We start from the raw sequence: 12,782 nt of genomic DNA on the forward strand, positions 1-12,782 counted from the left end.
AACGGCAGGATAATTCCCCTTTCAAATAAGCATGCTAACATATTTCAAAGAAATTGCCTGAAAGTTTTCCCTTACGCCTAAAGTAATTGATACCGCACTGAAAGGCCGCTTTGAGGTTTTTCTCGGGTTCTCAGTGATCCACTCGCAAAGCTCAAAGCACTTGAAAAAAATGATGAAAGTCAAATTGGCCCACACATGGTCTTCCTCGTTTACATTAATTCGTTTTCTCCTTAATGCTGTGTGTACAGCCCCCTCCCCCTTCCTCCTCAAAGAAGATGCGGGAAAATCAAGCTTTAGCTAACCAAGCGGCCAACCAGCCAACCAGACACCCACACACCTCACCTCCACTTCACTGAGAAGTTCCGGTCCAGACAATCGTGCGAAGAAAAGACAGAGACGAAAGGCGAGGAAACGTGGAACCCGCGGGCAGAGAGAAAAGGGAAATAGGGATCAGGGAACGGAGAACGGGGAACGGAAAAGAAAAGAGAAACCGGGAGCAGAGAACTGGCCGTGGGATCATCTCGCTTCCCCTCTCTTTATGTAACTCTCCCTCTCTCTCTCTTTCTCTCCTCAGATCCACAGTGCATCGAATGGTTTGGAAAAGTGTTAGTCGTGATCAAATGACGCCCCCTTACTGGCTTTTAAGCCCACTTGCACCAGCAGCATCCGCTCCAGTGGTCATGAAGTGAGGACTCCTCTACAAACCGGCCAAATAAATCTTGGTGGGACCGTACGATAATGATGACAATGAACCTAATTCTTCGATTATGCATTTGGAGCACTTGTGTCGCCCAACTCTTTTCCACCCACATCATCTTGAGCACATCTGACAAGGTCAAACGAGATGTCATCTTACCCCAACCTCCAGGATCCAACGAGGACGTTTTGGAGTAAGACCCAGATTCTCTTTTCTTTTTCAAATCATGGTTTCATACCTTTCTTGCGATCAGGGATGACAGTTCCTCGTCGGAAGTTGTAAATCTCAACTCAACGGGTTCATCCTCAGCAGAAATCAAATCTGAGACAACGTAAGTTGAATTAGTTCAACTAGCCAAGTGCTATCTTTGGAGAGGAGGGTTTCATGGGTTCATTGCGTCTCAAGTACAAGTTTGCTCTATCCTTAGATTTGGTCAAGATAGATTATCCGATCTGAAGATCATCGATCAATTACTGCGAGCGTATGACCGACGAGCCACACCCACCAACAAAATAGGTTTGCTCAATACAAAGTTTTGCTGCGGGCATTATTGAACGAAATGCTCTTCTTTTTCTCTTGGGGCTAATCTTAATCTGAATTGATGATGGCTTTGTTCTTAGGCAGACCAACTGAAGTCGGGTGCGAGTTATTCATCCGGAGTTTTGGATCGATCAGCGAGAAAACCATGGTAAGGAACTATTTGCGCCAAAAATTCATCTTTCAAATGCCCCATGTTTCATACGGTATGTGTTCCAAACTTTGCCTTACCTTGGTATAATGAAGAATGGTGTAGATTTGACCTCTACTTCAACGCTATTGTGAGTTGAATTAGCGCAGTATGAGAAATTTCCAGGCAAATGCAGGTCACGTTTCCTTTTGAGCGAAGCATTATGGCTCGCTCCATTCAAGAAATCGTCAGCTCGGAAATGCACAAAAAGTACGCAACGCACAAGGACCAGGGTGGGAATAAATAGCTAGAGTTGGGATTTGGAACAGTCTACATACGTATGCGCTGGCTTGTTATTTCCACGATGGAGAGCGAGATGACAGTAAGTTCGGGATAAACAACACGTTCTTGGATATTTTCGTTCGCCAAAGAAGAGTACCTAGCAATACATCTGCCGCTTGCGACATGTTCTTGGAACAATGTTTAACCGAAAAGGATTCCAGATAATCCATCCAATCCATCATATATCTACACAATAGACAAATGTCAATAGCCTGATTAGCGGAAAGAGAGAAAGAGAGACAAATTTAGTGAAACTAACCTCTTTTGATCTCAAATTATTAACCATCCAAATTGTCGGTCTACCTTGGAAAGGAAAATATATCAGGTTAAAGATTCGTCATCTCGGAAGTTGGCCCTAGCGGTTTTCTCTCTGTTTCAGAACGAACACCAGTAGGCTAGTTCGCGGGCTAGTTCTGTCAAGTCGCTTTTCCAGATCATTGTGAATCAGTAAGACAGAGCTCACTCTTTGGGTTGATTGGAATTAATCAATCCTAAGTTAGTCCAGTTGGTTCGCCCTAGACACAGTCTTAACGAAAAACTGATTTATGCAAGAACTCTGAAGTAGAAAGCGACCCTGCTTTCCTCGACCACCAAGTTAGGCCTTTGATTTATACTAACTAAAAAGAGACATAGCAGTACTTTTTCATAAACAATCATTATATGTTAATCTTTCAACATCAAGCCAATCAGCAAAACAATCAACTTGCACTGCACTGGATTCTTACCAGACTTGTGTTATAATTGAATTTATGACATTTGAACTCAGCGTAATTGTAATTAATTACATTTGAACTCAGAGTGATTACATTTGGATAAATTTGATAACACTATTTTCATTTACAATTACATTCTCGCCCATATGACATTTTTTCACGCACAGACTTTTTTATCATTCTTAGATATACATCGTTGTTCAGCACACAAAACAGTCATTCATTTTCAATCTTTTTCATAAAATTCCATCTTCTTTGGCGAACCCCTGATGCTAAATTGACAAATGTCCACCAAGGCATTTAAGACATTTTCTTAAAAAAACGAATGCAGCCAGTTTTCTTTGCATTTCCAAATACAAACTTAGCATGATAAGTGGTCATGAAATGTCTGTTTTCAAAACAGTTATTAAAAAAAAATATGGAGATGTTTGAAACATCAATAGCGCCATTCAGACAAAGAAAGTAAATCTTATTCAAATCATGCAACAATTTATATTAACCTTGGTGGGCAAACTGCAAGCAAAAATTTCAAAAAAGGGGTCCGTAAAACATTTGCAAATAATGGTATTTTATACAAGAGGAAAAGAAAATGTATTTGAAATGTAATTGAATAACAATTGAAAAGTAAGTGTAATGGCGATTGAACAAGTTTGATAATAAAATAATTGTCATGGTGATTAGTTACATTTCAAGCCCATGTATTTTTGATTGTAATTGATTACATTGATAATGTAATTGACACTGGTCTGATGCTTACAATGTAAAAGTAGGAAACAAAACTTGCTTAATTACACTTATGAAGTAAAAACAGGCAAATCAATTTATCCTTCCATGAAGAAAAAGGAAGTGAAGTGATCAATCAGTGAATAATCATTTTTTTTTGGAAGGCAGACCTTGGCGCACTATTTTGTGTTCGTTTAAATCCATTTACTTGAAGAAAACCCTCACCCATTGACGGATAAATGGATAGGTAATAAGTCCGTGGTCATACCTACATATAGATCTTAGTGTAACAAGTTAAAGATGTTTCCGCAATAAATGAGTTAAAAAAATTGTCTTTCATATATTAATTTTTCGAAGTCATCATCTCATGCAATCAAAAAAACATTTTCGTTTCAAAAACCATTCCAATTATCAGCAGCTTTCGAAATTGATCCAGCTTTTTATGATTTTGGTAGAATAAGGTTTATTTTTAAAACTACTATATTTAAGAAAGGTTATATCGAATCTGCACAGGGTAGTCCTAAGGTAGCGCGGATATCAATGTCATCCGTAGATTTTGACTTGATGGTTCAATGACTTTGGTTTGTGATAGAAGTACAATAAATATAATTAGTTTAGGCCATTGCTAAATTTTTAAAACAAAAACTGCATTCCATCAAAATAAGACATTCAAATGGACTCAATGAAAAGACACATTGCTCAGAGGTAAGCCCTGCTTCTTTGGGTATGAGTGACTTTCCCAGATTTTAACAACCCCTCAGTTTCATTGAAGCGCACACAATAGTTCAAAAAATTATCAGGGTGTTTCCAAAACATGTGTGCAAAGTCACTTTTTTTTGAAAAGCTGACACAAAATTGTCACTGCTTAGTAATTGTATTGTAAGCCTGTCAGAACTCATTTAAAGAGTATTTACATGGCTAGTTCCAAACAAGTAAAAATTGTCACAAAACCGACAATTATCAGATTTTTTGTCCAACCCTTCTGCGATGAGATGAAATTGAAAATTGTCAAAAAGAAGTTAGGCCTAACTTGGCTGGAGGGGTTGTATGATCACAAAAAGTCAAGCTTCCTTGCTGGATTGTCTCTGATTTATGCTACCAACGGTTTGATCCATTCAAACAATCTCGTTATACCATAGACTCCATTTGGAACATAGAATTATTAGGGCCATCAAATCCGTTCTTCTGCCTACATCTTTCATGAATGTGGACTACCTGGAATACCTACACTACCTTATCCGAGACCCCGAAAGTAGATTATAAACCAATTCAATTCATCTTTGTGATTTGATGTTGGGGGCTCCAGTCTCATAGTTTCATCGTTTCTGAATGAGGAGGCACTGTCTCTTCATTCATCTCAGCTCCACTTCTCACTTCTTATATCAATCAGTCGTATGATTCGCTTTGTTCAGGATTACCAAGTGGATTTATACCTCCGCCAACACTGGGAGGATCCCCGACTTAATCACAAGGCCATAGCCGAGGCCTTAGATTTGAACGACCCCAAATTGGTTCAAGCCATCTGGAAGCCCGAGGTTTACTTCCCCAATGCCAAGGAGGGCGAATTTCAATACGTGACGGTGCCCAACGTGTTATTGAGGATTAAGCCCAATGGGCAAATTCTGTACATGCTCCGGTAAAAACAGAAGACAACAATGGATACTCTTATCTTCTTGAGACATTTTGGCCTGGTTTCTTTCAGACTGAAGATGAAGTTTTCGTGCATGATGGAATTGAACAAATACCCCTTGGACGTTCAAGTGTGTACTATGGAGATAGCCTCATGTAAGTTTGAATGGTAGCGTGAGACGCAATGGTCGAGTGAGGTCGAAAAATGATCTCAAGATTGGCCGGAGCAAATAAATGTCGCCTCATTTCCCATCCCTTTGTGAAAGATTCTGTCATGCAGAGAGCTGGGTTCTAACCCACATGTTCCCTGACAAGTACACATTTGCCAGTCCCTTAGCCTTCAACTCGGCCATTCCAACTTGTTCAACCAACCATTATGCATCTTGGCCCTGATGTCCTTTTATCCATCATAAATTCCGAGCAGCTTGGACACCAAAATGGAATGAAAAGGACGTTTGTTGTCTTCAGATGGCATGAAGATATGACAGGATTTACTCGGCTGCTCTTCGAGTTTCTTGTGACAAACGACTCCGTTCATACGATTACGAGCACCAGGCACGTGCGAACAGGGTGGCCAAAGGTTATTGCGGGTTCAACAGCAATGCAAATTCACACCCACTATTTCTACTCGATTGCTAAAACTGCCAAAAAGGTTTTTTTTATTGGCTTTGTCATCAACCCTACACGATTTCATTGGCATGATCCATAATGACAAAAGGTATCAATTTCTGCTTTTGATTTCTGTTGATACGAGCATACTTTTTGAACAGTTCTTGTTATTGAGATAAAATAGGTTTGAATTTGCATGGCTTTGGAAGCAGTAAACAGTTTTGGGACACCATATACGTGCCCAACTCTGGTGCTCGGGCCAGTTGGTTCTCCTACCGTTTCTAGGACGAACATGATTTTCCATGCAAATTGGGAGATTTTTGAGGGCCTTTTCAAAAGTCCGCATTTATGTTGAGATCCTTTGAGATGACAGAAAATCATTTTCCACCATTTGATCTCACCTCTTTTTCTTCATTGGGTATGGATCCACCTTACGTAAATTTAATGTCAGTTGCCATTGAAACGTCCCCGGTGCCTCTCTCCCCCCTAATCGTGTTCTCTCTTGGGACGCTATATCCGATCGGTGCAATAGTTCCCCCCCAATGATATTTGTATTCTTTGGGTTTTAAGTCTCAAAAACCACAAGGGAGCTCTTACTCGCTTGGAACAAGGAGAACCCCGTGGACTTGAGCTCAGATCTGAAAATGCCCCAATTCACGATGGAACAGGTCGTCACGGACCATTGTGAGGAATTGTCCCTCATAGGTATGTAGATTGGGCCATGCCTTTCCCTCATGGTTTGCATGCAGTGACACCCTCTTCCTTAACCACCATCCTTGCTGTTTGTCTCCGGTTGGTTGCAGGAAATTACAGTTGTCTCGTTGCCAAGTTTCACCTTTCTCGCTCAGTCGGATTTCATATGGTCCAATCCTACATTCCGACTATTCTGATTGTGGTCATATCCTGGGTCTCTTTTTGGATGGACGTTGATGCAGTACCTGGTCGGACCACTTTAGGAGTCACCACACTTCTCACCGTCTCCAGCAAATCAGCGGGCAAGTTTCTAATTAAAGATCTGGAGGCTTCGCTCCGTGCACCGCAATAAAATGACATCTTATTGTCCCCCAGGACTTAATGCTGAGACCCCTCAAGTCTCTTATGTGAAGGTAAGTCTCTGTCTTTGTCTTTCTCCTCCTCAATAAGAAAGAAAAGCTCATACTTTAAACGACACTTTGGCTACCTCTAATATCCAAGGCAATCGATGTATGGATGGGGGCGTGCACAGCCTTCATATTTGCCGCTCTCATTGAGTTTACCGTGGTCAACTACATGTGGAGGAGACAGAAATTGGGCTTCACCATGAATCAAGCTACAGCTGCAGCTGAAGCAGCCGCAGCTGCCAGTGGCGCCACCGCAGTCTCATCTGGAGGCCAATTTGGACATAAGGGCATGGCTTTTACCCTCGACAATTCCGTCTTTGCCGACCCTAATGAGGACGAAAATGATGAAGATGGTGTGGGCGAGACCCCAATGCTAGGCGAAGATATGGAACTTACTCGGGTAAGAGCGATCAAATACTGCCACTGAGAGTAGGAGGTGAGACCATGGTCTCATGAGTGTTCCTTGGGTTACTTGTGCCAATGAAGTGTTGTTGAATGTCACATTGAATGTGAGCCCATTGTTTCACGAACAATAGGGTGTGCATGTGAAAACCGACTCTATGAGGACAAAAGCTGTGTTTTACTCGACCACTTGGGAGGTGACAAGATGTTCCGTGAGAAGGTACTATATTTACGGTCTCTTACAAATGTATCCAGGCATTGGGGCTTTTTTCTCTTTTTTCATATTTCTTGTCGAGTGGGCCGATTCCTGTTGCCGTTGTCGAGTCAGTTAAAACACTACATAACTTGAACAAGAAAGATGACTCTTCATTCGCTTACAGAAGCATCAAATCACAATCTTAAAGTGAACACGCTAATTGTAAAAATACCCGTGTCAATGCTCTTTGAGCTTTTGGCCATGAATCCATACCCTCAAGTACTTGATATCATCCATAACTACGCAATTGTTACCTTCATTTTATGTTTAACACGGAAAACTAGGTGACTCCAAAACTCCATTAGATCATAGCCAGGCCAAAGCTTTGATTGCAAAGTGGTCCCATTTTATGCCAGCGCCAACTGTTGATTTATCATAACTTAAGCATGGCGTGAGTTATAGACCCAAAGGCAAAGAGCTACTATTTGTGGCTCCACGTAGCTGGCGTACAAAAATACCAAACAACCAATTCATTAAGTTACGTTTTGAAATGAAAAAAAGCCTTCAAAACGGGCTGAATCAGCATAACTGGCTGAATACATCTCAATGACAGAGATAATGTTGCCACTATTAGGTCCTTGAAGTAGGAACTGTCTGAGGATGTCAGCACAAATTTTGGGAGGTCACTTCGCTCCTTTTTACTACAGTAGAAGTACTAAAAAAACCAAGATTCTACTCGCAACATTAAACAAAAAACGTTCTCAAGTTTTTTGTAAAATTAGAAAATTTTAAAATATGAAAATTAAGCTGTAAAACAGCTTTTTTTCTCGGTCTAAACGCATTTTGTAAGTATATAATAAATAGATCTGTGACAATTTATTAAATTGCAATAGTACATGAGCCATTTTTTAAAATAGATGAATGAATTTGACTCTAATTTAATCATTTGGCAATGAACTACTTACTAAGCCTCAAACGCTCGAGTGACATCTCAAAATTGGATGTTGACGTCATCTTCCTTTCTTGCTTCAATGCCCCAATATTCTAGTGCTTTGAGCCAGGCCTCAGTCCGAAGATCTAAGTCTCAATTTAAAGATGAATTCAAAATTTAATTTACATTATTTTCTTTTGCCAATGTTTGTCTTTGTTAGGTAGAGTTTAATTCATGATGCGACACAATGAGGGTCGCATAGTCACCCAAGAGTAGATTGGTGAATAGAGCAGTATTTATTGGGAATTCAACTTTGGCATAAGCTCCTAACATCTATCTCCCTACGACAATTAATGACGTTCCATGCGCTAAAGTTGCATGAGATGCTTTCAAAATCAAAATGTATTTGATTTACATTTATCATCGGCTTCCCCAGTGGGCTTTGACCTGATGTATCAACCTAACAAGTGCGTTTATTTTGGCATTATCTTGGATCCCTTTTCAGCCTCATGTACCGGTACAGTAAGATCTTACCGATTTGGGTTCGGTTGCACAACCGAATCGTTTTCGTATCAAGTCTCCGATCCCAAGTTGGTTTGAGATTCTTTCACTCTTAAAGCGGGATCTCGGATGACTTTTCCGACACGAGAACCGGGCTACTAATTATTGAGTTCAGCTCGGCTACTTGTCCAGAATGTTCTCAAACTGGTCTCGAGTTTTTCGGTCGAAGCTTACAAACTGTTCGGTAGATCATGCGTTGATTGGTTGCAATGTATTCATTCATGGTTAGCATAACCTCCGGGGTTGCGACGACGATCTCAACATTTACATAATTTCTAGCTCTTCGCTTACTTCTTATTGCTTACCCCTGCATAGTTTACCCCTACCAACTAAGTGCAGGATAGCAATTAAGTTCTGATCTTGAGAAATGTAGCCTTTGAGCCCAAAGGCTGGCACATAGCCTTTGCATCAAGTGAAGATAATTTGATTGGTTCTAACCCTCTAGCTCTTGGTGTGTAAACAAAGCAATTTCCTTGCCAGCAATTAGTACTTTCATACGAACTACTTCGCTCGCCACCTAATGAAGAGAGTGGCGAAAATATTCAGCAAGTGTAACTTCAATCGATCATTCCACGATTTGGCTCAACGAGTACATTTTGGGTTTTGGAATACCTATTTCGACATTTGAAATCACCCTATTAGATGACAACATGCTTTTGAACACTTATTTTACTTGCTAAAGACAAAATCATTCATGAGCACCTTGCATGCAAATAAAAATAAAGGCGCTGCAAGGAATATAATCCTCGGTACTATTGAAATCAAACATTGTAATTTGTCTATTTGTTACCACATAAATTTTAGACAATGTTTGATCTACCAACGAATTCGAGCTGGCAGACCGAGCTAGTCCTTGAATGTAGGATTGATCTGGAATCCTAGTTAAAGTCTGTCAAGTCTGACTTGAAAGATAATATTAGATCAACAACATCTATGTACTCTACTAAATATTACAGGGAAGTAGATTAAACAATGAAGGAGCCCCAAATAAAGAGAACTACTCGAACAGTCAGACATGTCAAGAAGTTGAAAAAAAACATGCAAAAAAAGCAGAGTTTGGCTAAATAAAACAATCAGGATGTTGGAGATTTCTATATCCGGATTGCTCTCTACAAGATTCTAGTGGCAACATCAAACGAGCGTGCAGTCACATCAATTTTCAAAAATGATCCAATGACAATTAGTGCTAGAAAAAACGGAGAGCGACTGGTGGTGGCACATGTACATGCCCTCAAGTTGTTCAAAAGCCCACAAATGGATATTTAATTCGCTTCAAAATGCGAGAGGAACGATGATATGAATGAAATACACCCTTCAACTCAACAAGCGCTTTTGTTTACCTGACAAACGGCCCTTTGTGGTACAGCCTAAGTCCACCCACCTTTTGGGCTGGCTTGAGCTGGTTGAAAACGTCTTCGTTTTTAAGCGTCAGATAGCTCCTTTGTCCATGGCCTGTGCATGCCGTCAATAGTACGGCAAAAACTAGAAAATTGCAAAAAGTGATACTATCAATACCGCATATGTTTCAATTGTTTCATCCTTTAGCTTTTTAGGGAAGAATAATGGGTCAAAAATATAATTTGGAATCCAGTTTTCCTAGATATGGCGACAGTCCCTGAACATTTTCGGTTGTTTTATTTTATGACTAAAAATCGCGACCAAGTTTTTTTTGTCCCAGATGTAGCTGAAGTAGCTTAAAATTTAATTTAATCCAAAGAACTATTCTTGTAATCATTCTTTATCAATGAATAATGCAAAGCCATCTTAATGTCCATCCAGGTATCTTGTTGTTGCTTTTGGTGTGTTATGCTTGCCAAACTTCATTTGTCATGCCGCTGGCGGATACCGAATGTGCAATTTAGGTGGGATCAAAAAATTCCAACCATACTGAAACCAGTCAACTTGGCATTTTCCAATACTTGTCTGCCAAAACTAGAGCGATATTTTTTTTTACTTGGTAAGTTAATTATGTTAGTGCAAAACAATTTTGGGTGGATGTAGTTGAATTTGCAATCCAAAGACTTTTGAAGCCAGTTCTGCCATCCATTGAAACACTCCCATTCAGAAACATCTGAGCTTCTTTGGTCAAGAAAACAAAAATTGATAGTTTTTGTTTCACTTCTATTCACACCATTTAGAAGGTAATCGATTCTAGTTGGAAACAAAACATTTACCTTTTCCGCCATTCTACTCTTTTTTATCTCTTCGCCTCTTTTTTGCTCCAACATATTTGAGCTCATCAATTGCTCGCAGAAAGGAAAAGGTAATGGGGCAACACTTTTTTACAATCCATGTACACGCATTCTGCACACAATATATGATTCCTCAAAATGGAAGTAGTATAAACTTATCAGAAAGGAAGACCAACCTTTGCCTCTGCAGATCAGCATACAACAAATGGTAAATGGGCTTTTCTGCTCACCAATTTTAAACGAGATGTTGATTTTTTTTCAACTAATCGCAGTCTAAAATATTATTGCTTAAAACCTAGTATTGAATCGACTTTTACCCCTTCTTGAGCATTTTTATAGCATTATATAGTGATTACCTATGGCCTTCTTAGATTATTTCTCTCTTCTTTAATCGCTCCCTCTTAAAGAGAGAGAGAGAGAGTTCTCTTTTGGCTTAGTTACCTTTCGACCATTGATGATGAGGGCCTTTGTCAGATGGAATAAACGATATGCTGTTTTTCCCCTTTTCCTGTTACCAATCGTGTCCATACATATATACTGTACATGCATACACACATACTTGGATCGTCATTTCAAATTACATATCCTTTGGGTGTCTTCCACAGAATCAACGCGTGAGTCATTTGACCTCCTCACATCTGGCCAAAGGCGCTGAAATAACTTCTGGTCACAATGGACAAAGTTTTTCGGCTTCATCTCACCTCAGGGAAGGCACTGATGGTCGGATTCCGGAAACTGGAGAGCGTATGCCGACAAACACGACGACCACGATGACGATGATGAAGAACCCTTCGTCCTCATATGGAATGCCTCGTTTGACGGTAGCAGACCAGATGAGGCTGTTTCGGTACCAAAAGAACGGCAAGAACTACTTCGCTTCCTGCGGCATTCGGTTCGATGAGTCCTGTCGAGTGCTCTTCCCCTCTCTATTCATTTGCTTCAACATATTCTATTGGTGGTATTATCTCTACTACTAAGGCCCTACAGGACAGAATAATAGAATAGTGATCTCGCCCCTCCTGAAGAACATTGTTACATGGAGTTCGATGGTTGTGCCGTAGATTTCATAGCTCCAGTGTATTGTAAAACAAGTAGATCGAGTCAGATTGCCTATAAAGCTCCAACCCATTGAAAAACACATTAAGCCTAAAGCTTAACACCTTAGGGCATTGATTATTTTTTTGCTAAATCCGGTTTACTTTCGATTTAATGCCCAACAAACAATTTCATCCCGATTAAAGAACGCTTATTGTGGCTAAAGTCAGTGGCTTGACCCCCACTTTGCTCTATATATATGTATATGTAATAAAGCCGTAGTTATCATGAAATACCTTATCCCTTAAGTACTCTTATCTTTTTGCACGAAAATAAGGTACCTACCCACAGAAGATAAGCTCCCTCCCTATGTACTATATTTGGGCTTCTCAACAAGCAAACAAAGCAAAGCAGACACTGCCTGCCTGTAAGTGTGTTTTTCTCGTTTCTTATTTACGACATTTGGACAAGCTTTGATTCAAGGCACGAGTCTCCCCCTTTAAAGATAATTGTTGGTTTAGCCTTGAAAAACATTTACATTTCAATTAACCAGACCTGTTGAGATAGATTGAAAGATAATCTCAAAGCCATTACGAATGAAAATCCAGTGGCAAGTAATTCAAAATTCGTGGTTGAACCAGAAAGCAACAATCCTAATGTATTCCAAGATACCGCATTTACGTACATGATATTCTACATAGTAGCCAACGTTGGTGATACTTGACGCGTATGTACCGAATATATGGCTTTGAAAGAGCAGCAAAAAATGTGGAAAAAACAAAAGTAATCGATCACTTGGTAATCAAGCCACGTGGGCATTGGTATGTCAAACCAAGCTCCCAACGAAGGCAGGGCCTTTCTTTGGTGTGAATAGGAGTCCATGGTCGGTTTTCAGCACCTGTGACACGATTTAGTATGAAGTAACTCCAGTCCCTAACTATGAGCGCATGTGCTCAGGACCCAGTAGAATCGATAAGTTAATCTT

General features: G+C 40.0%; 1 protein-coding gene across 1 annotated transcript; it reads left to right on the top strand.

The window, feature by feature from the left end:
- Positions 1-583: 583 nt before the first annotated feature.
- LOC131885717 (glycine receptor subunit alpha-4-like) lies at positions 584-12,097 on the top strand. Its single transcript, XM_059233856.1, has 11 exons — positions 584-890; positions 951-1,028; positions 1,125-1,213; positions 1,318-1,385; positions 4,555-4,778; positions 4,845-4,927; positions 5,951-6,085; positions 6,184-6,375; positions 6,449-6,486; positions 6,575-6,880; positions 11,368-12,097. The coding sequence occupies exons 1-11, from the start codon at positions 739-741 to the stop codon at positions 11,737-11,739; spliced, it is 1,737 nt and encodes a 578-aa protein (XP_059089839.1). The 5' UTR covers positions 584-738; the 3' UTR covers positions 11,740-12,097.
- Positions 12,098-12,782: the final 685 nt, after the last annotated feature.

The sequence above is a fragment of the Tigriopus californicus genome, chromosome 1 (assembly GCF_007210705.1).
Source record: "Tigriopus californicus strain San Diego chromosome 1, Tcal_SD_v2.1, whole genome shotgun sequence".
Taxonomy (NCBI): Eukaryota; Metazoa; Arthropoda; class Copepoda; order Harpacticoida; family Harpacticidae; genus Tigriopus; species Tigriopus californicus.